Source organism: Ochlerotatus camptorhynchus, unplaced genomic scaffold (assembly GCF_037179485.1).
Source record: "Ochlerotatus camptorhynchus isolate MF236.1 unplaced genomic scaffold, CSIRO-AGI_Acam_v1.1 ptg000374l, whole genome shotgun sequence".
NCBI lineage: Eukaryota > Metazoa > Arthropoda > Insecta > Diptera > Culicidae > Ochlerotatus > Ochlerotatus camptorhynchus.
Genome location: NW_027040862.1, coordinates 1,355,637 through 1,381,456, shown reverse-complemented (window position 1 = coordinate 1,381,456; position 25,820 = coordinate 1,355,637). Strand labels below are relative to the sequence as shown.

At 43.9% G+C, this 25,820-nt stretch overlaps 3 protein-coding genes across 3 annotated transcripts in view; 1 reads left to right on the top strand and 2 right to left on the bottom strand.

The window, feature by feature from the left end:
• The window catches only part of Vps13B (vacuolar protein sorting 13B), a 48,082-nt gene that overhangs the window by 6,785 nt on the left and 15,477 nt on the right, over positions 1 to 25,820 (top strand). The window contains exons 4-5 of the mRNA XM_065232789.1: positions 40 to 1,709; positions 1,770 to 2,301. Of these exons, the coding sequence (XP_065088861.1) occupies positions 40 to 1,709; positions 1,770 to 2,301 (2,202 nt within the window). The remainder of the gene's footprint in view (positions 1 to 39; positions 1,710 to 1,769; positions 2,302 to 25,820) is intronic.
• On the bottom strand, positions 2,298 to 16,715 carry Agxt (Alanine-glyoxylate aminotransferase). The gene is made up of 4 exons (XM_065232810.1): positions 15,988 to 16,715; positions 2,874 to 2,969; positions 2,566 to 2,811; positions 2,298 to 2,503 (listed from the first exon to the last, which is right to left on the bottom strand). Exons 1-4 carry the CDS (start codon positions 16,656 to 16,658, stop codon positions 2,335 to 2,337), a joined length of 1,182 nt encoding a protein of 393 aa, XP_065088882.1. The 5' UTR covers positions 16,659 to 16,715; the 3' UTR covers positions 2,298 to 2,334.
• LOC135710283 (uncharacterized) lies at positions 7,422 to 11,310 on the bottom strand. Its single transcript, XM_065232811.1, has one exon. The coding sequence runs from the start codon at positions 11,265 to 11,267 to the stop codon at positions 10,356 to 10,358; it is 912 nt and encodes a 303-aa protein (XP_065088883.1). The 5' UTR covers positions 11,268 to 11,310; the 3' UTR covers positions 7,422 to 10,355.

Below are 25,820 nucleotides of genomic sequence, written 5' to 3'. Positions count from 1 at the left end.
GAGAGTCGACCTTAAATTTTCCGTATTTCTCTTTTACAGACCAGCAAACCCCTCAGAATTCAGTGCAAGTTGGAGTACTTCTCCGAAATCTACGGAGATTTCTTCGAGCTGTGTGAGTTTACGTTGTCCGAAAACGAAAAGGTCGCATTAAAGCTTCCTTCGCGGAAGATTGCATCCTCTATCTGGCGAATCGTGATGACCCAGAACGTGATCTACGAAGGTGGGGAAAACGACGAATCGGCTAGTGAGGCAATGGATTCCACCGAGCAAGGCAAGTCCCTCATCTCCAACATTACCGATGTCCTGAAGGATACCTACCTGTCCTCGGGTCGTATCGTCAGCCTTCCCTATCGACTACATCCGAAGATCTTCGTAGCTTGCATGCGAATTGATTCCATGTTTAATCCTAACCTAATTCCGAATGTGGAGTGCACCGTCGAGCTTCGGCCCGTTCAGATCAATCTGTTCAATGTTACCAATTTTACCATGGATTCCAAACTTCCGAAACCCTTCGAAGGCTACCGGCTGTGCAAGGAAACAATCGAGTCCAGAAGTCACAAGTTCTTGATGTTGAACTCCAATCACCTTCGGATTCGCACTGCCATCTACGACAACTTTGACGTACAGGTCAGTGGAGAACTGAATCTGCACTGCGACCTGCTAGACTACAGTCATTACACCTTCGAGAACGTGTTGGAGTTGGTTAATTTGAAGGCGATCGCCACGATAGAAGACGATGCGCTAGATGTCAGAGCTATCTCGGATGACATTCTGGTACGTTATGGTCCTTCGGTGGGCTACAACCTGGTCGTGGCGGAGAAGTTCTGGAACTCCCGGGAAGATTCGGTGCTAATGTATGGAAAGTACATCGTTTGCAATCATACGCACGTTGGTTTGAAGTTCGGTCAGTGCCAGACGGGGGAATCGATCTTCCTGGGTACGCATGAACTGTGCCTGTACGTTTTCCGGAGTGGTCGGCATAAACAGCAGTTGCAACTCGTGTTCAACGAGAACACCAAAGATATATCTACGGAGCCATTTTCCGTAGCGAAGGAAGGTCTGTTCTACGTTAAGGTTCTTCCAGTTTTCGAAGAAGATGTGGAGGATGAGAAGCTGTTTGTGGTGAGGATCGAGAATTTGAGCAATGCTCAGAAGCGGATCACCATCGACGGTCAGATCAACTTCTTCAACATGACTTCGCAGCGATTGAAGGTGCAGTACAGGTTCTACAAGGTGATCCCAAATAGCGAGAAGCACTACGTATCGACGAGTTTCATGATCGGGGAGAACTCCAGTGCAAACGTGTTTGGTGCGGCGAACAACAAGAATCAGCAGAGCTTCAAAATTTCGATTGATGGTGAAAAGAAGGGCTGGTCCGGGGACATTCCGATGCGGGAGATTATGAACGGATCTAAGCCGTATCTGGTGAAGATTCCAACGGGAATGACCAAGGAGGGTTACCTAAGCTACTGGGTGAGGATCATTCGGGAGAAGATCGGCGAGAATGTCGAACTGAAGGAAGTGTTCAACGAGCGGGTTCTGGTGGTGGTTTGGCCACTTTTTATGGTTCAATCAATGCTCACTGTGAATACGACGGCATTCGAGGAGAAGATAGATCAGACCTTCTCAATCTACGGTCAAGGTGAACGAAAACAACTCGTTGTTTCCGGTACAAACTCCGACGAACATGAACTGCTGTTCCGCATGAAGTAAGTTGGGATCAATGTTTGGCATTAAACCTCAGGCTAATTTTAAACGAACCTTTACAGTTTCAACGCCCTGCACGGAGAAGACAAAAGAAAAGCGCTGCTGTCCTATCGACTGATCGATGGGCGATCGTTCTTCCAGGTTCCGGAACGGTTCAAAACAGTCGAAGCCGCTATCGAAATGCTCCAGAAGAATCATACCCTGAACTGGCCTTGCTCTCGGGAGGACGAACTCCGCTGGAAGCGGGAGAATTCCATCCAAGAAGCGACGCTCCCCCTCTACCACTGCTCGGCAGCTCACGAGTTGTCCTGCTGCTTGATGTTGAGCATCGCACCGTGGTGTTTGTTCATCAACCAACTGGGCTGCCAGGTGCGAATCAAGAACTACACAACTAACGAGTTGAACATCGTCGAACCGAACAACATTCTGATGCCGCAGTACATAGAGCTTGGATTTACGCTCGAGTTGGATGTTGGCATGCAGCTGGAGTCCGAACTGATATACCTCAACGGAGACGTCAAGAAGCAAGTATCGTACAGCGTCGTGCTACCGAAGGAGGGTTCGGTCGAAATCAACTTGAGGTCCGACAATGGGGTAAGTAAATCTTTATTATTTTTTAACTGCTGGTTACATTTTACCCTTGACCTGATAGTCGGGCTTCACGGCAGCAACCGCCTCCTTGAAGACCTGCAAAACTCGATCCACCCGTTCAGTTGTCGCATTCTGGCCCATGAGTCCAATTCGAAATACTTGTCCGGCTGTAGGTCCCAGTCCTCCGCTGATCTCGACCAAGTACCTAGAATAAATCCACATTGTTTAATCATTCAAATCCCACCACCCGATTGCTGAGCAACTCACGTCTTCATAGCGTACTGTGCGGCCTTCAGCCAATCTACACCCTGGGGAACCTTGATGGTCGTCACCGTTGAGAGACGGTCCTTGGGATCCGCGTACAGCTCGAAACCGGCATCCTGCAGTCCGCGGTACAACCGCTTGGCACAGTCCTGATGGCGGGCGATCAATGCCGGGAGTCCTTCTTCACAAGCCATGGAAATTGCCTCCCGCAGGCCGTACAACAGGGTTGAAGAAATTGTGTGATGGTAGCTGTGAAGTACGATCGTAGCAAAGTTTCAAAGTTGATCAAGTTGACGACAGAGCTAACTTACATTCTGGGTCTTCCGAAGCAACCCCAATAGTCACCGACCAGCGACATGTCCCAGTAGTAGACCTTGACTTTGGAGTTCCGGCTCTTGAAGCGTTCTCTGCGGGGGGAGAATGTAGGTTAAGAAAATTAATTATTGTATCTCTGCGAGTCCCATAGGTTCAAGTTTGTAAGGTTTTACTGATCGCCGAAAAGTAGAGGATTATATCAACCTTTGTAGCGAGGCAGCTCATAGTTTCTCTTGACTTTAGTTGTGGTTAGGCCATCCCAAAGGCTCTCCCTTAGCTCACTCGCTGCAAAATGGTAAGTTGACAACTTGGAACGAGCGGAATACCTAGCTCTGGTCCTCACGCCTCTCCGAGTCATATGATAACAAAAGACTACCAGCTAAAACATGGACACAGTTGGGTGGCGTAGCCTGGGCAATGTTGCCAGTCTGGCAATAGCAAAGTGATGAGGTGCGACGCGAACATTGGTGCAGCAACTATAGTACTGTGATAGAGGAAATGCTTCACCAACCCTAATAAAAATTGTATGGTTAATTTGCTTAACGACGTGTTCTGGGTATCATCCAAACCATTTATGGAATAGTTCAATGATTTGGGTTATCGTTCGTTTATGGTTATTTTTTATTAGGGAAGCCCGAGCGCCTGTTCACCATGGAGGTGCGGCTCAAAACGGCGTCTGTTATCCATGTTAGAAGTGGCTGATCACTGTCCTAGTGCCAGCGTTGGACTCCAAATAGAGCTGTGCACGAGAATCTCCTGGAGCAGGCCCAACAAGTCGCCCTGGAAAAAATATAAAGTTGCAAATACCGAAGAAAGAAATACGGATCGAAACAATCGGCACAGACCTACGCGACGAAACAAGGACTACGATTGGAACTATGACGAACTTCACCCACGCAACTTCGAAGTCGTAGCACTGCGTGAACTTTGCTGAACGGGACTAAAGGTATGGAAAAGCGGGCAACAAGCGGCTACTTTCTACCAGAGCTGTGGCACTACAAACGAGCTGGGAACCGGCTTTGTAGTGCTGGGTAAGATGCGCCAACGTGTGATTGGTTGGCAGCCGATCAACGCGAGGATGTGCAAGTTGAGGATTAAGGGCCGTTTCTTCAACTACAGCATCATTAGGTGCGCTGCCCATACGAAGAGAGACCCGACGACGAGAAAGAATCGTTCTATGCGCAGCTGGAGCAGATGTACGACGGCTGTTCGCAACGGGACGTCAAAATCGTCATCGGTGACATGAACGCTCAGGTTGGACGGGAGGCAATTTACAGATCGGCAATCGGGCCAAATAGCCTGCATGCCGTATCGAACGACAACGGCCAACGATGCGTGAACTTTGCAACCTCCCGTGGTATGGTAGTCCGAAGTACCTTTTTCCCTCGCAAGGATATCCACAAAGCCCACCTGGAGATCACCTGACCAGCACACAGAAAACCAAATTCTTCAACATTGAGCAATTACGGAACGCCAGAGTTGGCCAGGATTACGCGCAGCAGCTGGAAGCTACACTACCCACGGAAGAGCAGCTTGGCGCAGCTACTCTTGAAGATGGCTGGAGGGACATCCGTTCCGCCACAGGTATGTACTGCTGCAGCGGCACTAGGTACTACGATCCCTGACCGACATAATACGATTTTTCGAAGGAAGAAGCGTCAGCAGGAAGACCGAGATTGTGAGGCGATAGAAAATCTGCACCGCGTAAACGACACACGGAAATTCTACGAGAAGTTATATAGTTCGCGCAAAGGCTACGTGCCGCAGGCGGATATGTGCAAGAATTTGGACGGTAACCTTCTCACGAACGAGTGAGGTGATTGAGAGGTGGAAGCAGTACTATGACGAGCACCTCAATGGTGAAGCAGCAGAAAACGAAGGTGGCACGGCAACAGACCTTGGAGCACACGCAGAAGACGACAGGCTACCGGCCCCTGATCTTCAAGAAGTTGAGGAGGAGATCGGTCGGCTGAAGAACAACAAAGCAACTGGTGTAGATCAACTACCAAGTGAGCTATTAAAATACGGTGGTGAAGCACTGGCTAGAGCGCTGCATTGGGTAATTGCCAAGATTTGGGAGGAGGAGATATTACCGGAGGAGTGGATGGAAGGTGTCGTATGCCCAATCTACAAAAAGGGCGACAAGTTGGATTGCTGCAACTACTGCGCGATCACACTGCTGAGCGCCGCCTACAAGGTACTCTCCCAAATTCTATGCCGCCGCCTGTCACCATTTGCAAGAGAGTTCGTGGGGCAATACCAGGCGGGATTCATGGGTGCCCGCGCTACCACGGACCAAATCTTCGCGATTCGGAAGGTTCTGCAGAAATGCCGGGAATACAACGTTCCCACACATCATTTGTTCATCGATTTCAAATCCGCATACGACACAATCGATCGAGATCAGCTATGGCAGATTATGCACGAGTACGGATTTCCGGATAAATTGACGCGATCGGTCAAGGTGACGATGGATCGAGTGATGTGCGTTGTTCGAGTATCGGGGACACTCTCGAGTCCCTTTGAATCTCGAAGGGGGTTACGGCAAGGTGATGGACTTTCGTGTCTGCTATTTAACATCGCGTTAGAAGGTGTGATCAGAAGAGTCCATCCAGCTTGTTGGTTTCGCCGATGCCATCGACATCATGGCACGGAATTTTGAGACGATGACGGAAACGTACTTCAGCTAGGCGGATTGGACTTGCCATCAAAGACGAAATACATGAGAGGAAGAGGTTCTAAGGAAGACAATGTTAACCTCCCACCCCGAGTTCATATTAACGGTGACGAAATCGAGGAGGTCGACGAGTTCGTGTATTTGGGCTCACTGGTGACCGCCGAAAATGATACCAATAGAGAAATTCAAAGACTCATTATGACAGGGAATCGTTCCTACTGTGGACTCCGGAGGACGCTCAATTAGACCTCTACGGCTACGAGACCTGAACTATGTTCGTGGAGGACGGAAGGTGTTACGTACCATCTACGATGCAGTGCAGATGCATGACGGAACGTGGAGAATACGAATGAACCACGAATTGCACGAGCTGCTGGAAGAACCAAACATTGACCTTACTTACTTATCCTGGTCCGACACCCCTCAGGATTGCACCTGCATCACAATGTTACGCCAATTCACTCGGTCCGTGGCTGCTTGTCTCCAATTTTTTGACCGTCCCACACTACCAAGATCCTGCTCCACTTGGTCTAACCACCTTGCTCGCTGTGCTCCTCTTCGTCTTTTTTTTTTTTATTAATAACTTTATTTGTACAGTCCTCTTCGTCTTGTACCGGCCGGATTCGAGGAAAACACCATTTTTGCGGGATTGTTGTCCGGCATTCTTAAAATGTGTCCCGCCTATCGTACCCGTCCAACTTTCGCAACTTTCTGGATACATGGTTCACCATAGAGTTGCGCCAGCTCGTGGTTCATCCTTCGCCTCCATATACCGTTCTTACATACCCCGCCAAAGATGGTCCTAAGCACTCGTCGTTCGAAAACACCCAGTGCTTGCAGGTCCTCCTCGAGCATCGTCCACTTCTCGTGCCCGTAGAGAACTACCGGTCTTATCAGCGTCTTGTACATGGTACATTTAGTACGGAGGTGAAGTTTACCCGACCTCAGGGTCTTGTGGAGTCCGTAGTAAGCACGACTTCCGGCAATAATACGTCGACGAATTTCTCTGCTGCGGTTGTTATCCGACGTTGTGATCCAAGGTACACAAATTCATCCACCACCTCGAACTCATCTTCGTCGATTGTCACGCTTCTGCCTATGCGAGCCCTATCCCACTGGGTTCCTCCAGCAAACAGATACTTTGTCTTCGACGCATTCACCTTTAATCCAACCTTCTCTGCTTCACGTGTCAGCCTGGTGTACTGCTCCGCCACAGCCTGAAACGTTCTTCCGACAATGTCCACGTCGTAAGCGAAGCATATGAACTGACTGGACTTATTGGACTTCTAGCGCAATGTTGAACAGCAGACAGGAAAGACCATCGCCTTGTAGAAGTCCTTTGCGAGTTTCAAACGAGTCCGATAACGCACCCGATATCTTCACGCAGCACTGTACACCATCCATCGTAGCCCTGATCAGTCCCGGGAAAACCGTTCTCGTCCATAATCTGCCATAGCTCACACTTTTGGAGGATCTGCCGCAACGTAAAGATTTGGTCCGTTGTTGAACGCCCGTCCACAAAACCGGCTTGATAACTTCCCACAAATCTGCTTGCTTGTGGCGATAAACGGCGAAAGATGATCTGGGAAAGCACTTTGTAGGCCGCGTTAAGAATAGTGATCGCTCGATAGTTCTCACATTCTAGTTTGTCGCCTTTTTTATATACTGGGCATATTACTCTCTCTTTCCACTCCTCCGGTAGCTGTTCTGTATCCCAGATCCTGACTATCAGTCGGTGCAGACAAGTGGCCAATTTATCCGGGCCCATTTTGATAAGTTCCGCTCCGATACCATCTTTCCCAGCTGCTTTGTTGTTCTTAAGCCGTCGGATAGCATCCTTAACTTCCGGTGTACTGACGATGCCATTCCTCCTGCCGCCTTGGTCCTCCGCCTCTGCGCCCTTCAGATGTTCATCGTAGTGCTGCTTCCACCTTTCAATCACCTCACGTTCGTCCGTTAAGATACCCTCTTTCTTATCCCGACACATTTCGGCTCGTGGCCCAAAATCTTGGTGGGACTTGCGTGTTTCTTGAGAACGATACAGCTGCTCCATTTCTTCGCACTCCAGCTCTTCCAGGCGGCGCTTCTTATCCCGGAAAAGATGGGTTTGCTGTCTTCGCTTCTGTTTATATCGCTCCACATTGTGACCGGTTCCTTGCTGCAGGATCGCCGCCCGCGCTGCGTTCTTCTCGTCCAAAGCAGTCTGACACTCTTCGTCGAACCAATCGTTCCGTCGATTCCGGCGTCGAAAGTTTTTGGCGCACCTTGACCATTAGAAGGTAGTGGTCCGAATAGATATTTGCGCTGCGATAGGTCCTGACGTCGATAATGTCCGAGAAGTGCCTTCCGTCGATCAAAACGTGGTTGATTTACGATTCTGTCTGCTGCGGTGATCTCTAGGTGTACCGATATGGGAGGCTATGCTGGAAGTAGGTACTACGTATGGCCATGTTCTTAGAGGCGGCGAAATCTATGAATCTAAGGCCGTTGGCGTTCGTTAGCTGGTGAGCGCTGAAGTTCCCTATAAACGGTCTGAATTCCTCCTCCTGGCCAACCTGAGCGTTAAGATCTCCGATGATGATTTTGACGTCGTGGCTTGGGCAGCTGTCGTATTCCCGTTCCAGCTGCACGTAAAAAGCGTCTTTATCGTCATCATCACTTGCTAAGTGAGGGCTGTGCACGTTTATTATGCTGACATTGGAGAAACGGCCTTTGATCCTCAACTTGCACATTCTGCTATCGATTGGCCACCACCCAATCACGCGCTTCTGTATTTCGCCCATCCATCGTCCACATTGCAAAAATTGGGCGACTATGGTGAGCTGGGCACGTCGTAAGAATGCCGCACGACGACCCAGTGAAAATGGTTCTCGAAAGCGACCCAACCGGAATAAGAAGAGAGGCGTGCAGCGGGCAAGGTGGATCGACCAAGCCTCGTAGTCTGCGGACCCTTCGCAGACTACGAGGCTGGCGAAGTGTGGCCATGGATCAAGTAGAGTGGAGACGCCTGCTTCGGACAGCAGAGGACAACAAGGCCTTAGCCTGATTGGTTGGTTGGTTGTTTAGCTCAGTCGGAAAAGGTGCAGCTACAAAGCAAGACCATGCAGGAGGTGGCTGGGTTCGATTCCTGATCCGGTCTAGGATTTTTTCGGGATGGAACATTTTTCGACTTCCCTAGGCATAGAGTATGGTTGTACTTGCCACACAATTATACCAATGCAAAAATAGTACAGGCATCGAAAGCTTTCAATTAATAACTGTTGAAGTACAGCTAGAACACTACGTTAAGAAGAAGAAGAAGAAGAAAGACTGAACATTCCCTTGAGCTTCGGTAGCTTCCATTGAAGCTCTAGGGACTTATTTCTTGGTAGTTATTGAATATTTATAAATCAATTTTGGAACGTTGCATCCTAGGATCATTGTTGAAAGGTTACATATGAGGAGTTTTCCAAACTTTAGATTTGTGATGTAAACTTGAAGAGTGCTCATCTGGCCCCGTCTACCCCTAATAGTAGTTATGAAAAAAATCGATGGCTGAATTCTGATGAGAATTCCAACAGAATTTAAACAGAATTTTACAGAAATTTTCAACGAAATTTTGAGATACAGGTAAACCTCGATACAACGGAACTGTCACTTTTGACTTCCATCGCCGATTTCTCGCAAACGATCATTCAAACAAGTAAAGTAATATCACCATCGGACAGGACAGATGACATAATCCACCATTTATTGGTGGTATTAATTTGTATGATTCAATTGTTATTAGGGAGATTTTGACAATGGCAGTCAAAAGTGACAGTTACGTTATATCGAGGCTTTAAACTGCCCATAATTACAAGTCCGTCCCATCTGTAAAAATCTGGAAATGAGAAAACGGCGTTTAAAGATTTTACAAGTTTTCTGATTTGACACTTATTTTTGGAGGGATAAATTTAAAAATAAATATACAATGCGATAGAATGCATCTATGTTTACCAAAACATATTGGAAAATTTCGTGAAATTTTTATTTTATGGCCAAAATCTGAGTGGGACTGACTTGCGATTATATTCAACGTCAATGAGAAAAATAACCGCAAGTCAGTCACAATTCCATGACGATGTTGCATTAGTTTAGCACAGTATTGAACAGTAGAAAGATACCATGGTCCCATAGAACGTTTTAGAATGTTTCTGGATTTGTTCCGCTGGTTCCAGAGCAATGGCCGGAACATATTTCGGTGAGTACGGGTGTTGGATTTTTTGGGTTCGGACCTCCTCAAAGAAACGCACTGGATTCCGTTGTGCCGTGATTCTTGAAGCTAGATAATATATTTCATTAATTAGAGAAAGTAAAATAGAATTCATCCCACTTACAATTTGGTCTACCTTATATTGGCACAAATCCAACAAATTCTGCTCTGTATGTGCGCGGTTTAGTGTCGATCTAGTAGTTATTCAAATCAAATTTAATTATAGCTATTCGATAAACAATTTATGAACTTACAATCAGATTACAGCAGTGTAACCTATCCGAAAGTGTACTCAACCTAAGTGAAATCCAAGAAGAGTCAAAGACTCAAGATTATTCTAACCCTAAATTACAAATAAGTTAGGTAAATTAAGCAAATCTTTAACAATTTTAAACTTACGTATACGAATGACCAGATTTATCTAGGTCTAGATTGGTCCCTCCGTGGGTGAAATAATCAGTTCGAAATAAACTTAAAAATCTATACTAGAAGTATAACGAAATAACCACATTTCAATCTTCCTTCTTCGGTATGGCTGGATTGTTCCCTTTTTCCTCTACCTTTTGTTCATATTGCTGTTGCTTGACGTTTATGATCACGCTGACGTTTACTGATCGTGGACACAGGCGGACTCCGATTGGGGGCATCGCAAGAGGCCTTACTTTCAGTGCTGCTAGAATTGGCAACATCCCCCGACTCGTAACGCACTTCCGTTTTCGCTACCAAATCAACGTTACCATCAGATTGCATCTTCAGCACTGCCAGCTTTGAGACTGGACGCCGGAACACTCCACCCGTAGTTTGTACCAACGCTTGGCGTATACGTCCATCGCTTCCTTTTATAACCGATAGGACACGTCCCCTGGTCCATCCGTTGCGCTGGTTCTCGTTTACTATTACCACCAGATCGTTCACCTTTACCGCTTCCGCCTCACTGAACCACTTGGTTCGTTTGGCGATCGATGGAAGGTATTCTATGACCCATCGCCTCCAGAACTGGTCCACGAGTTGTCTAGTCATGGTCCAGTTCGTACGGGTTACCTTCGTAGGTTCATCCAGTGCTCTTGGAGGTTGCAATACACCGTTCGAACTCAGCAAGATGAAGTGGTTCGGTGTTAGTGCTTCCTGGGTGGAGTTCTCCAGCGGGATGAATGTGAGTGGTCTGGAGTTCACAATTGCTTCTGCTTCCGTGACCACGGTTAGCAGCGTTTCATCGTCCGGATTCCTATCACTACATAAAGATCCCATTGCAATCTTGACCGATCTTACAAGACGTTCCCAAGCACCACCAAAATGGGGAGCGGATGGTGGATTGAAAATCCACTTGGTAGCCGAGTTCGTGAACGTCTCTTGTAGTTGTTTCCCTATGGCTTCAATCTCCTCTCGTAGTTCACGGCTGGCTCCCAGAAAGTTGGTTCCATTATCGGAGTGAATTTCGACAGGTGACCCCCGGCGTGCTACGAACCGACGTACGGCCATCTTACATGACTCCGTAGATAACGAGTGGACGACTTCCAGGTGGACTGCTTTCACCGTCATACACGTAAATAAAGCAACCCACCGTTTGACCGAAATAATCCAACCCAACATAGGAGAATGGACGAACTGTGGCCGCAAGCCGAGCAGCTGGTAGAGGAGCCATCCTTGGTGTAGTTGGCGCCGCCTTGGTGATTTTGCACGCTTGACATTCTTTCGCTACTCGACGAACTACTGGACGCAGGCTGGAAACATGAAAACGCTGGCGAACTTCGTTGTGAACGGTCTCCTGGTTGGCGTGTAGATACTTGCGGTGATACCAATCGACAAGCAGCGTGGTCAACCGATGGTTGCGTGGAAGGATAATAGGGAACTTGAAGTCATGCGTGACATAAGGGACCGCTCCGATGCGACTATCAACCCGCATTACGCCCAGATGGTCCAAGAAAGGAGACAGTTTGTAAATCGGGCTTGTTTTCTCGATATGCTTCTTTGGATTCCCCTGTCTCAGCTTCAACACCGCTATTTCGTCCGGATACGATGTCGCCTGTGCTACAATCCAGAAACTGTTCTCCGCTTTCTGTAGTTCTTCCTTCGACAAACAACCGGTGATTGGCAGCTGCTTCTTGGATGTTCGGCGGCAGTTTGATACGAAACGGTGAGCATACGCGATCGCTCTTAGCAAGCGTTCCCATTTGGAGAAGTTTGTCCAGCTGATGACGTCCTCGACGACTCGCTCATGATGTACCAGGCAGGGCCGCAACTCTATGTCGGTCTCAAGTTGTTTCGTAGACATCCTCTTCGGCCATTCTGACTCCGGTAGATACAAGAAATCTGGGCCTTTGAACCAACGGGACTGGACGTCGGTGCTAGGACCTCTTCCCCACTTAGTAGCTTCGTCAGCCACGTTTTGTTGCGTAGGAATCCATCTCCACTCTGCTGCTTCCGTCTTGTCCGGGATCTCTCCCACTCTGAAGGCCACGAATTGTCGGTACCGGTGATGTGGTGACTGGATCCAAGCCAACGTTGCCTCTGAATCTGTCCAGAAGATACGACGTCGGATAGGAAACGTGTGATACTCTCCAACTGCCTTTGCCAACTTTGCTCCCAATAGCGCACCCATAAGCTCCAGACGAGGTACCGATACCGCCTTCAGTGGTGCCACTTTCGCTTTAGCCATCACTAATGTGCAGTACACCTTGTCATGTATGACAGCTCTGAAGAAAGCGGTGGTTGCGTATGCCTCCTCACTCGCATCCGTGAAAACGTGTAGCTCCACCGAACCTACATCATCGGCAGGGAATCCTGGAAAGTAGGCTCTGGGAAGTCGGATTTGGCCTACCCTTTTGAAAAGCGTGATCCACCTACGCCAGCGTGTTTGAATTGTTTCAGTCACCTCTTCGTCCCATTTGGTTTGGCTGCGCCACGTGTCTTGGATAATCATTCATCCCTGGATCGTAACGTGCGACAAAATACCTTGAGAATTAAAAAGACTCATGACACATCGCAATATGTTCCGCTTCGTTGGAGTAATGTTATCAAGCTGCACATCAGTGGCGAAAGCAAGAAGATCCTGTTCAGGTAACCAAAGAAGGCCAAGAATTCGCTCCGCGTGGTTTTCCGTGTCGATGGTTATCGCTTCTGATTGCTGCTGTTTTGGTTCCCCGACCCGTTCCAAAAGTGTAGATGAGTTCGAGTGCCAATTCCGAATCTCGAATCCACCACGGGCGTGCACCTCCTTCACCTCAAGTGCAACCTTGATCACTTCCTCTTCCGTGTCGAAGCTATCTAAATAGTCGTCCACGTAGTGCTTCTTCAAGATTGCTTTCACTGCCTGGGGATAATCTAATTCGTGCTCTTTCGCGTTCAGGTTCTTGATAAACTGTGCTTGACACGGAGAGCACGTTGCACCAAAACTTCCGACGTCCATCACGAACGTCTTAACAGGCTGAGTCGGATCCTTGCGGAAGAGGAATCTCTGACTGTGTACATCTTGTGGCCGAATCTTGAACTGATGAAACATTTGCCTTAAATCTCCGTTAACTGCCACCGGGCGTTTCCGGAATCCACAGAGCACCGCCGGTAGGGGAACCAACATGTCTTCTCCTTTGAGTAGCATGGCATTTAATGATACACCTCCTACCTTGGCCGCAGCATCCCAAACAAGCCTGATTTTACCCGGCTTCTTAGGATTTCTCACTGCACCCAGTGGAAGGTACCAAACCTTGTCAGGATCGGCCGACTTAATTTCCTCCGGTGTTAGCTCGTGAATGTAACCTCTTTCAAAATACTCTTCGATCTGTCGATGTACACTATCTCTTAGTACAGAATCCGTACTCATTCTTCGTTCGAAGCATTCCAAGCGGCGCATGGCCATCGGGAAACTGTTAGGAAATTCCACCCGGTCGTGTCGCCACAGAAGTCCTATCTGGAACCCCTTCGAAGTTCGTTGTGTGGTTTCCTCCAGTATACGACGGGCGCGTTTGTCCTCCTCTGATTCTGGGCCGTTGTCTGCCGAAACTCCAACGCTTTTATCGACCGTGAAGTGTCGTTCCACGAGTTCATGTAGCTCTCGGTCAGTTGTCTTCTCTCGGCACTCGCAGAGGTGCAAGGTGAAATTCGCTGTCTTCTTTTGGTCCGCTGCATAACCGTAAATTGACCAGCCCAGTCGCGTCTTAGTGGCCAGAGGATCGCCTAGTTGACCCTCCCGCAGCTTCAGCGTCGCAATCAGGCTAGCGTTGTTCGAGCCGATCAATATGCCGGGTGAAACTGCATCGTAGCTGTTGATAGGTAATCCTCGAAGGTGTGTGTACTGCCGCGCCAAATCGGCATACCTCAGCGTCTGATTCGGAAGATTCAGACTTGCGACCGTTCTCGTATCGTTTAAGGAAAACTGTTCGTTTTTACCAGAACCAGAAACCGCTAGACAAACACGCTGAGAATTCGGTTCCTGCCTACTTACATTGCTGGTCCAGGTTAGACACAGAGGAAGTGGTTTTCCATCATCAATCCCCAACCGCTCTACGATGGACTGCTCGACCAATGTCATCGACGATCCGTCGTCAAGGAATGCAAATGTGTCTACCGATTTCCCATTCCAGGAAAGTTGCACTGGCAGGATTCGAAACAACGTCGACTTCTCGGTAGTATGGTGTGCATTCACCCCTTCTCCAGTTCCTTTGTTGTGATTCGTTGGTTTCTGCTCGTCTTCAGCCAGGGTTTGCTGTTTCTGTAATTCTGAGTGAAGCAGTTGATGATGTCGCAGTTGACAACCTTCGAGTCCGCAGCGAGCTTGAACTTTGCACGGGCGCCGTCCATGTTTCCCAAGACACGTTCGACAGAGGTGGTGATCCTGGACAATCTTCCAACGGCTCTCAGGATTCCACTTCTTGAAGGCACCACAGTCTTTGACCTTGTGGTCTTCATCAGACCAGAGCTTTTCATAAACGTACCACATGGGAATTCAAAAATAAGACCAATAAGAGTCATGATGAGTGACCAGCACCATGTTGGCCAAACCCGGACATGTTCCGGGTATCCCCGGGGAAGTGGTATGCATGAATACATGAGAAACTGCCAAACTGAGTATCGTAAGAATTATATTGGCCACATCCGGACATGTTCCAGATACCCTAGGGGAAGTGGACAAAATCTGTCTCGAGACAAATCTCATGATGCGATGTGTTGTCTAAAATTTCTAAAATATGTTTTTCTATTGGGACTGACTTGCGGTTACTTTTAGCTGTGGGACAATTTTACTTGGTATTGTCTTTCATTTTTCTTGAACAAACCACCTTTTATCAATAGCACGTCTCAAAAATCATAGAACGATAAACTGAATAATGATGCTAATATAAAATTGATAAAAATGCAGATGGGACTGACTTGCGATTACCGGCAGTTTACCTGTAATTCAAAAAAAAATCCAAGGAAATTCTATCAACATTTCTAATTGAATTCTGACAAAATCATCATAGGTATCCAAACAAGAACTCAAAATGAAGTCTGATAAGAACTCAAAGATTCCTTAATCTGAGGATGATTTCAAAGGAATTCTAAGGAGTATTCTAATGCTGACAAAAGGCAATCACGAGAATGATTCCAAGGGAATTCTAAGGAGAATGTGGTTTTGACATGTTCTCAAATGCTCATCTAGTACAATTATTTGTGTGATTAATAAAATGTGTTGAACAGTAATACATCATTCATAATTATTGTTAGGAAAAGATCACTGAGCAAAATTAAACTGTGCAATAATAAGCAATTCGGTTTGTGGCTTGTTATCACCGGTCTCATTCAATTGATAATGAGCTGAAGTTCCCAGATATCAAGAGAAGCTTAGCTTTAAAAAATGTATACACTAGAAAGAATCAACATACGAAATTCCCAAAATTAAGAATTTCAAATGAAACGAACATATAGCGATCATCACCTTCATTATGATCTGACCCATTGAACGCCACCGAACGATTAGAATGCACTTTTCCCAGACAATGTTTACGCATAAAACGCTCGTCGGTTGAATAACAATGCGCAAAAAAAAATGTGAAAACAACGATTGGCTTTCTTCTAGCGCACGTACACATACCAGCCTCCTCTCCGTCGGGCAATCAAACTTCACCATTCTACGTTCCTGATAAGACCGATGCCCTCTCGGACAAGATAATAGAAGTACACCTAACCGTAATCTTTCTGTCCTTCAGCGAGACCAAATTATACTTACACCGCTCTGTGGCTGAACGACATCGGAGTGATGCCCGGTGGAGCTCCCAGCACCTTCTGCGATCCCGTGTAGATGGCATCGATTTCCCATCGGTCCATGAACACCGGAGCACCGCCCAGCGATGCAACCGTGTCCACAATCAGCAAACAGTTGTGCTGATGGCACAGGGCCCCCACGCCTTCCAACCCCTGCAGCACCCCGGTCGAGGACTCCCCCTGGGTCAAGAACAGGACGGATGGCTTGTGCAGCTGCAGACCATCACGAATCTCGTCCAGACTGAGCGATTTGCCAGCTTTCGATTTCACGACCCGTACGTCGGCTCCGTAGCGAGAGGCCATATCAGCCGCCCGGTCACCCCAGTGACCGGTATGACCGATCAGTATCACATCACCGTCCTCGAGCAGGTTGCACAGCGTAGCTTCCATTCCCCCGTGACCGGAGGCACTGAGGCAGAATGTAGCGATGTTGTTCGTTTGGAACAAGTACCGAACACCTTCCTTGATGTCGTCCATGATTTTAAGCGTCTCAGGGTGCAGGTGACCGAGAATGGGGCTTGCCATGGCATCCAGAACACGCTGAGGGGCGTTCGATGGCCCGGGTCCCATCAGCAGTTTGTTTGGCACAACAAGTGGCTCCCGGAGCACCGCCGGCGGTGTAACTTTGTATTCCATATTGTTCGATTTTGTTTTTCCCGTTTCACTTTCTTTCCACTCTATCGGTTGAATTTACTGAGGGAATTCACTTTTACACGTCACACTAAATTGCTTGTTCGAGACGGAATGAGCGGATGGGCGAGTAACGGACCGGTTTTTATGCTCTCTGTGTATACTATCTAGTGCGTGTTTCGTCATCCGCGTGGCGGGCAGTGCTGCCGGTGTTGGTAGGAGAGGCTCGAATGTTATTGGAAAATTACAACTGAGCTTCAATTAAATGTTTTTATACCTGGAACTGGTAGGTGAAAATGCTCTACCTATGTAATATTAATTAACGAGATGCACCGCAGCATTTTTTTTTTTGGGAAAAAAATTTAGTGTGAGAAAAAGAGATAGCAATGAATTAAGTTCTACGGCAGTAAAACAAAATGTTAAAACTTTGAAGGTAATAAGGTGATTGTTAAAATCCCATTAATGCGTTTTCATAACACAATGATTTCCCGATTTTGTCAGCCCCATAATAGGCTTTATTCTTAGTGTTAGTATCCAACTTCTTTATTATCTTCAGAACTACTATCAGGGTGGCGAACCGGGAAAAACCCGGGAATTTGACGGGAGAGTCGGGAAAACAGCTCAACATAATCCACCAAAAATTAAAACTTGAATAACAGCTTGAGCTTTATCAAGCAAACAAATGTTTCTTCAGCTCAAAATGGTTCATTCGGCTCTTAATTAAACCTTTGAAATTACTTGACCTTTCGCAAAAATCTCCTCAGAAATCCTTGGAATTCTGTCCTGAATTTTCGTGAAACTTTCTTAAGAATTTAATTTCAATTCTTCAGCATTTTTCTTTATTTACCTCAGAACACGATTCCTTCGGAATTTTTCTCGGATCTTGCGTAATGTTCTCCTGTGAATCTTTCTCTGTATTCCTTTGAAATTATTATTAGGAAACCCTTTAAATTTTTATTTATACATATTTCTTTTTAAATCCTCCTTTACATTTACCTGTAATTTTCTTCAGAATCACCGAGGAATTATCCTTAAAGTTCTCCCCACAACTGCCTTGTAATTTTTCTAAAATATCGTCTGGACTTAATGCTACAATTAATTTAGGATTCTAGTTAGAGCTCCGTTGAATTTTTCTTTGAGTTCTTCTCTGAATTTTGAATTTTCCCAGGACCACACAATTTCCCAGGGACTGTATTTTTTTTCAAATCTGGAATCTTGAAAAACTTATGTCATTTGACCAAGGGGTATTCATCTCTGCACACCTTAATCCGTTCCGAGTGATTGAGCTGTGCCAAAAGCCGTGCCGAACGTGGTTTCAATCAAAGTGTGCCTAAATATCAATATGTCAATGTGTCATGAGTTTGGAAACCCCAAGAGTTATGACTTTTTTTATTGTGTTTGCATTCTCAATTTATCAGATGGATCAAGGCAAGCATTTGGCTTTCCTTCATTCTCATAAGTGCGTTTGCGGATCGGGAGGAGGAAGAGGAAGTGGAAGCCATCAAACCTGTACGGTGTTCATCCCGTTCACCAGATTTCGCCTCGATGTCCCTGCTGCTGATTCTTTGCAGATGTACCGAAACGAAGGCGTAACCCGATCGATGATGGATGAAATTGCCACCTGCTCCCTGTCAAATTATTCCCGACTAAAGTAACTCAGAATTTGAACGGGCGAGAATTCAATCCCACCCTACACCGAAAATAGTTTTCATGTAGCTTCCATTGGAAACGCAAATGATTTTCATCCATAAACAAAATTAATGGAATTCATCTGAATTTCACATAACATTAAAGCGATCACGTTAATTTTATATGATTTTTCAGATGAATTTCATCGGCTTCATAATATTTCTGTGATTTAGTGGTGGGATTGGTAGCTATATGATCACATGAAAGCTATGTGAAATTCACATGGTTTTCATCCATTAGATATGTGATTAATTTTTTGAGTGTAGGAGCAACACTCTCGGGCCAGTTTTTAATAAAGCCTCAAATCAAATTTTCAGTAATGAGCAAGGCCTTACAGTTGACCGACCGGTAGACCACCCATCGTTCTGGGGTCCCTTGATACGAGCTAGTTCTACAGAAGGATGATGACAGAGATGCATCAGCAAAATTACCGGATCTGGTGAAGGGATATGCTCGTGGAATAGAATGTAATTGCATTTTTAACTGCAATGATCCTATACTATTGCACTAAGGTAATCGTACTACCATCCAGGTCTGATGGAGTATGTGTGGTTAATACCTATTGACTTCCCCCAGCAGTACTGGGACTTCATTCAAAATTATATGGACATCCTAATAAAGTCCTGTGGATATCCCATCGTAGCCAATATCAATTGAGACCAATGACTGCGAACGTGTATAAACTGACGTTCATTGTCTCCAGGTTAGTTTTTGGTTTTCATGATCACGGGATCCAACTAGTTTGCACCATAGGTTGCTTTTGACCAACCGTCGGTCGCTGGAGGTAACCAGTTTCAGCCGTCTTGGCTGCCGTATCGACAAGATCCTCTCGACCCGCCATGGTGTGGATGAACTAGGTTGAAGTCAATCCCGAATAGGAGATGTTCTGGATGAAATCACGAGCCACTGGGATTTTAGCTGTGAATCGGATAAGACGGACTGAGTTTTGCTAGATTTAAAGAGATTCACGGTTCAGAGAATACGCACAGATTTTTTCGGAGCGATCTTCGAAACCGGTTTATCGTTCTTATATTCTTGATTGAATCGTTGTTTTATATATGACAACCCCAAATACCCCTTGCATTTGACTCAAAAAAAATATTTTTTTCAATGTTAAATGTTGTTGCCAAAACGTTAATAAATTGTTTTGCCAACATCGGAAGTTACCAACACCGGAGGTAGCTTAAAACGGGTGCTGCTAAAAACGGGAAGGCACTGTATTTATTTTAATGTAGCAAACAAACCGTGGGGCCTCCCTTAGCTCAGTCGGTAAAGACGCAGCTACAAAGCAAGACCATGCTGGAGGTGGCTGGGTTCGATTCCCGGTCCAGTCTAGGAATTTTTCGGGTTGGAAAATTTCTCGACTTCCCTGGGCATAGAAGTATGATTGGACTTGCTTGCCACACAATATACAAATTCATGCATTGGGGTATTGGCATCGAAAGCTCTCAATTAATAACTGTGGAAGTGCATCTAGAACACTAAGTTGAGAGCACGCAATAAGCTAGAAATGCGAAGAAGAAGAAGAAGAAGAAGAAGAAACAAACCGTGAGATGATTTAGACCGAACCGAGGGGGGCGACTCTATCTAAGATGCAGGAAATTTTTTGCTTTGCTGTTGTGAGATGCACTCACGCTTAATAGATAGAAACACGATTGATTATGATTTTGAAGATTTCCTGCAAAAAGGTGGAGAGCGATGCAAGTAGATGGGTTTAGATGCAAGAGATGAAAAAAGATTTTTCGTAGATTGATTCGCTAGTGTGAGATTTTTCAATCATTTAAAATCGAGATTTGGATGTGTCGCACCCCTCGTCTAAAATTGAGATTTAGATGTGTCGCACCCCTCGGACCGAACGAAAAAGAGGTTGAATATTCTTTTATAGTTTAATGTTTGATAGTTAATTATATTTTTCGCATTTTCACGTAGAACTACGTTTTTCTGGATTATACTGGGGTGCAAATCAAAAAAATGTGTATCGAAATAGTGTTAGCTTTTGAACGCTTGTAACATTGTCATTTATAGATGAAATTAAAATCCAAATACGCCAATCGATAGGAAATAACTCTACGCATCTACTAAAATAAATTCTTTTACAATTTTCCTTAAAAAAACTTTTTAAAAATGTACAAATTATAGTTTTTTTACAGTTTTTTTTTTTTATGAAATAAACGTTTTGCCCCAAACCCAGTCGTCATAATCGAGTACCATTTGGTTGCACATCGTTCTGCCTGAACCTGAAAAGTTATAAAACAGCGCTGCTGTCATGCCTCTCCTCATCAATGCCTTCGGCTTGGCTACTTCCCCTCGTGCTAGAAGTCAGCTAAAGTCATCCCCACTCGGAAGCCTGGGAAAGATCCGTCCTCTCCTTCAAACTACCGACCCATCAGCCTTCTCCCGGGGTTATCAATGCTGTTCGAAAGGGCAGTCTGCCACCGGTTCCTGACATCTGCCGATGAAAACAACTTGTTGCTCGAGGAACAGTATGACTTCCGTAAAGGTCGCTCGACAGCTGACTCGAATGACAAACATTCTTAGACGGAACAAGTTTGTATCTAAAATATCTGCCTTGATGTTGTTGGACGTTGAAAAAGCGGTCGATAATGTCTAGCACGATGACCTGGTTTACAAATTGCAGCGATACGTGTGAAGATCATAAAAAAAAACTATCTCTCGGACAGGACATTCCAAGTCTCTCTGAATGGCATCACATCGGAAACATCCTTGGACCTAACTTGTTCAACCTGTTCACCACCAGAAAGGGATCGTTGTCCCTGTTCGCAGATGACACATCCATCATCTATAAGGGTAGAGTCATCGGAGCTCTGACCGCCAAAGTTCAGAGAGGACTGGACCCGTACAGAAGGCCGAAACACAAACGGCTGAAAATATTCTAAGGTACCACAAAAGGCCAAAAACCAAAAAGGCGGAAAACCAGAAAGGCCGAAAACCAAAAAGGCCGAAAATTTATCAAAAACCGAATTTGTTGAAAACCGCATCCAAACAATCTGTTAGCCTTCTTCTCGCAGAACTGACTCGGCTCGTTAAATGGTCTGCATTCACAAAAAATGAAGCCAAGATGAAATTAGATATAGAGGTGTTCTTACTTGCTGACTTTTGCGAAAAACTAGTAAGTGTTAAGTAGAGAGGAGCGGACTAGCTGGTTTTGAGCCAAACGAACTGTCAAAGCTAGAGCCAATCGAGCACCTCCTATCTTGATTGCATAGGTTGCCAAAGCAGTTTGTGTTAAATCCGCTCCTCTTTTATGCTAGACCCTCTCTAGTGGTAAGTTGCGGGTAAGAGAAGGGTAAGGAAATGAGAGATGTGATAGAAGTGAACAGTTTATTTACGCATAGGTACACAACATTCTGATTGGGTAGCGAGCTGCGCAAGCAGTTGAATGTGTGCAACTAGAACGTTCAGCAAAACGGACCAAGAGAAACATCGCTGCTAATGACGATTCTCGATTTGAGAATACCTCCCATTAAATCGTCGTTAAACACTCGAACATACAAGTTTTTTTTTTTAATTTTCATTACGGAAATCGAATGGCTATTAAGTAGCTTCCATTTTATTTTATTTCGAAGATGCAGAATAATAATTATTGTAACTTTACTTCAATAATGTAAAACAGCAAAAGGGTTTATCTTCCATTTAATTCCACTTAATTAATTTTTGTATCCATGACAGATACGTATTTCGACTACAATGTGCAGTCTTCATCAGTGTCATTCCCACTAAAGAACTTATCAAAATCTAACCCCCTTAAGTACTCATCCCCTAGGTAAAAAAGTCAAGATCATAGGTATAAAAATGAAACTACAATGTGTTGAATCGGAACCTACCTAACTAATAAAAACCAAAGATTTAAGTAAGCTAAAGGAGAAAAATCTATACAAATCTCTAATAAGGAAAATCCCCAAAGGCTTGGTAGCCATCATAATGAAGTAATGAAATTGGGTTCCTATTGGGTACCTATGATCTTGACTTTTTTACCTAGGGGATGAGTACTTAAGGGGGTTAGATTTTGATAAGTTCTTTAGTGGGAATGACACTGATGAAGACTGCACATTGTAGTCGAAATACGTATCTGTCATGGATACAAAAATTAATTAAGTGGAATTAAATGGAAGATAAACCCTTTTGCTGTTTTATTTAGCATTCCGCTAACAACCCAATTTCATTACTTCATTATGATGGCTACCAAGCCTTTGGGGATTTTCCTTATTAGAGATTTGTATAGATTTTTCTCCTTTAGCTTACTTAAATCTTTGGTTTTTATTAGTTAGGTAGGTTCCGATTCAACACATTGTAGTTTCATTTTTATACCTATGATCTTGACTTTTTTACCTAGGGGATGAGTACTTAAGGGGGTTAGATTTTGATAAGTTCTTTAGTGGGAATGACACTGATGAAGACTGCACATTGTAGTCGAAATACGTATCTGTCATGGATACAAAAATTAATTAAGTGGAATTAAATGGAAGATAAACCCTTTTGCTGTTTTATTTAGCATTCCGCTAACAACCCAATTTCATTACTTCATTATGATGGCTACCAAGCCTTTGGGGATTTTCCTTATTAGAGATTTGTATAGATTTTTCTCCTTTAGCTTACTTAAATCTTTGGTTTTTATTAGTTAGGTAGGTTCCGATTCAACACATTGTAGTTTCATTTTTATACCTATGATCTTGACTTTTTTACCTAGGGGATGAGTACTTAAGGGGGTTAGATTTTGATAAGTTCTTTAGTGGGAATGACACTGATGAAGACTGCACATTGTAGTCGAAATACGTATCTGTCATGGATACAAAAATTAATTAAGTGGAATTAAATGGAAGATAAACCCTTTTGCTGTTTTATTTAGCATTCCGCTAACAACCCAATTTCATTACTTCATTATGATGGCTACCAAGCCTTTGGGGATTTTCCTTATTAGAGATTTGTATAGATTTTTCTCCTTTAGCTTACTTAAATCTTTGGTTTTTATTAGTTAGGTAGGTTCCGATTCAACACATTGTAGTTTCATTTTTATACCTATGATCTTGACTTTTTTACCTAGGGGATGAGTACTTAAGGGGGTTAGATTTTGATAAGTTCTTTAGTGGGAATGACACTGATGAAGACTGCACATTGTAGTCGAAATACGTATCTGTCATGGATACAAAAATTAATTAAGTGGAATTAAATGGAAGATAAACCCTTTTGCTGTTTTATTTAGCATTCCGCTAACAACCCAATTTCATTACTTCATTATGATGGCTACCAAGCCTTTGGGGATTTTCCTTATTAGAGATTTGTATAGATTTTTCTCCTTTAGCTTACTTAAATCTTTGGTTTTTATTAGTTAGGTAGGTTCCGATTCAACACATTGTAGTTTCATTTTTATACCTATGATCTTGACTTTTTTACCTAGGGGATGAGTACTTAAGGGGGTTAGATTTTGATAAGTTCTTTAGTGGGAATGACACTGATGAAGACTGCACATTGTAGTCGAAATACGTATCTGTCATGGATACAAAAATTAATTAAGTGGAATTAAATGGAAGATAAACCCTTTTGCTGTTTTATTTAGCATTCCGCTAACAACCCAATTTCATTACTTCATTATGATGGCTACCAAGCCTTTGGGGATTTTCCTTATTAGAGATTTGTATAGATTTTTCTCCTTTAGCTTACTTAAATCTTTGGTTTTTATTAGCATAGGTTCCGATTCAACACATTGTAGTTTCATTTTTATACCTATGATCTTGACTTTTTTACCTAGGGGATGAGTACTTAAGGGGGTTAGATTTTGATAAGTTCTTTAGTGGGAATGACACTGATGAAGACTGCACATTGTAGTCGAAATACGTATCTGTCATGGATACAAAAATTAATTAAGTGGAATTAAATGGAAGATAAACCCTTTTGCTGTTTTATTTAGCATTCCGCTAACAACCCAATTTCATTACTTCATTATGATGGCTACCAAGCCTTTGGGGATTTTCCTTATTAGAGATTTGTATAGATTTTTCTCCTTTAGCTTACTTAAATCTTTGGTTTTTATTAGTTAGGTAGGTTCCGATTCAACACATTGTAGTTTCATTTTTATACCTATGATCTTGACTTTTTTACCTAGGGGATGAGTACTTAAGGGGGTTAGATTTTGATAAGTTCTTTAGTGGGAATGACACTGATGAAGACTGCACATTGTAGTCGAAATACGTATCTGTCATGGATACAAAAATTAATTAAGTGGAATTAAATGGAAGATAAACCCTTTTGCTGTTTTATTTAGCATTCCGCTAACAACCCAATTTCATTACTTCATTATGATGGCTACCAAGCCTTTGGGGATTTTCCTTATTAGAGATTTGTATAGATTTTTCTCCTTTAGCTTACTTAAATCTTTGGTTTTTATTAGTTAGGTAGGTTCCGATTCAACACATTGTAGTTTCATTTTTATACCTATGATCTTGACTTTTTTACCTAGGGGATGAGTACTTAAGGGGGTTAGATTTTGATAAGTTCTTTAGTGGGAATGACACTGATGAAGACTGCACATTGTAGTCGAAATACGTATCTGTCATGGATACAAAAATTAATTAAGTGGAATTAAATGGAAGATAAACCCTTTTGCTGTTTTATTTAGCATTCCGCTAACAACCCAATTTCATTACTTCATTATGATGGCTACCAAGCCTTTGGGGATTTTCCTTATTAGAGATTTGTATAGATTTTTCTCCTTTAGCTTACTTAAATCTTTGGTTTTTATTAGTTAGGTAGGTTCCGATTCAACACATTGTAGTTTCATTTTTATACCTATGATCTTGACTTTTTTACCTAGGGGATGAGTACTTAAGGGGGTTAGATTTTGATAAGTTCTTTAGTGGGAATGACACTGATGAAGACTGCACATTGTAGTCGAAATACGTATCTGTCATGGATACAAAAATTAATTAAGTGGAATTAAATGGAAGATAAACCCTTTTGCTGTTTTATTTAGCATTCCGCTAACAACCCAATTTCATTACTTCATTATGATGGCTACCAAGCCTTTGGGGATTTTCCTTATTAGAGATTTGTATAGATTTTTCTCCTTTAGCTTACTTAAATCTTTGGTTTTTATTAGTTAGGTAGGTTCCGATTCAACACATTGTAGTTTCATTTTTATACCTATGATCTTGACTTTTTTACCTAGGGGATGAGTACTTAAGGGGGTTAGATTTTGATAAGTTCTTTAGTGGGAATGACACTGATGAAGACTGCACATTGTAGTCGAAATACGTATCTGTCATGGATACAAAAATTAATTAAGTGGAATTAAATGGAAGATAAACCCTTTTGCTGTTTTATTTAGCATTCCGCTAACAACCCAATTTCATTACTTCATTATGATGGCTACCAAGCCTTTGGGGATTTTCCTTATTAGAGATTTGTATAGATTTTTCTCCTTTAGCTTACTTAAATCTTTGGTTTTTATTAGTTAGGTAGGTT

What these genes read in the sequence shown, in the direction of transcription:
- LOC135710283 (XM_065232811.1), bottom strand. Translation starts at nt 11,267, where the DNA reads ATGGCCGTACGTCGGTTCGTAGCACGCCGGGGGTCACCTGTCGAAATT.
- Agxt (XM_065232810.1), bottom strand. Translation starts at nt 16,658, where the DNA reads ATGGAATACAAAGTTACACCGCCGGCGGTGCTCCGGGAGCCACTTGTT. An exon ending in TGCTTCGGAAGACCCAGAAT is followed by an intron (nt 2,812 to 2,873) that starts GTAAGTTAGCTC and finishes CGTACTTCACAG; the next exon opens with CTACCATCACACAATTTCTT. An exon ending in GCACAGTACGCTATGAAGAC is followed by an intron (nt 2,504 to 2,565) that starts GTGAGTTGCTCA and finishes GATTTATTCTAG; the next exon opens with GTACTTGGTCGAGATCAGCG.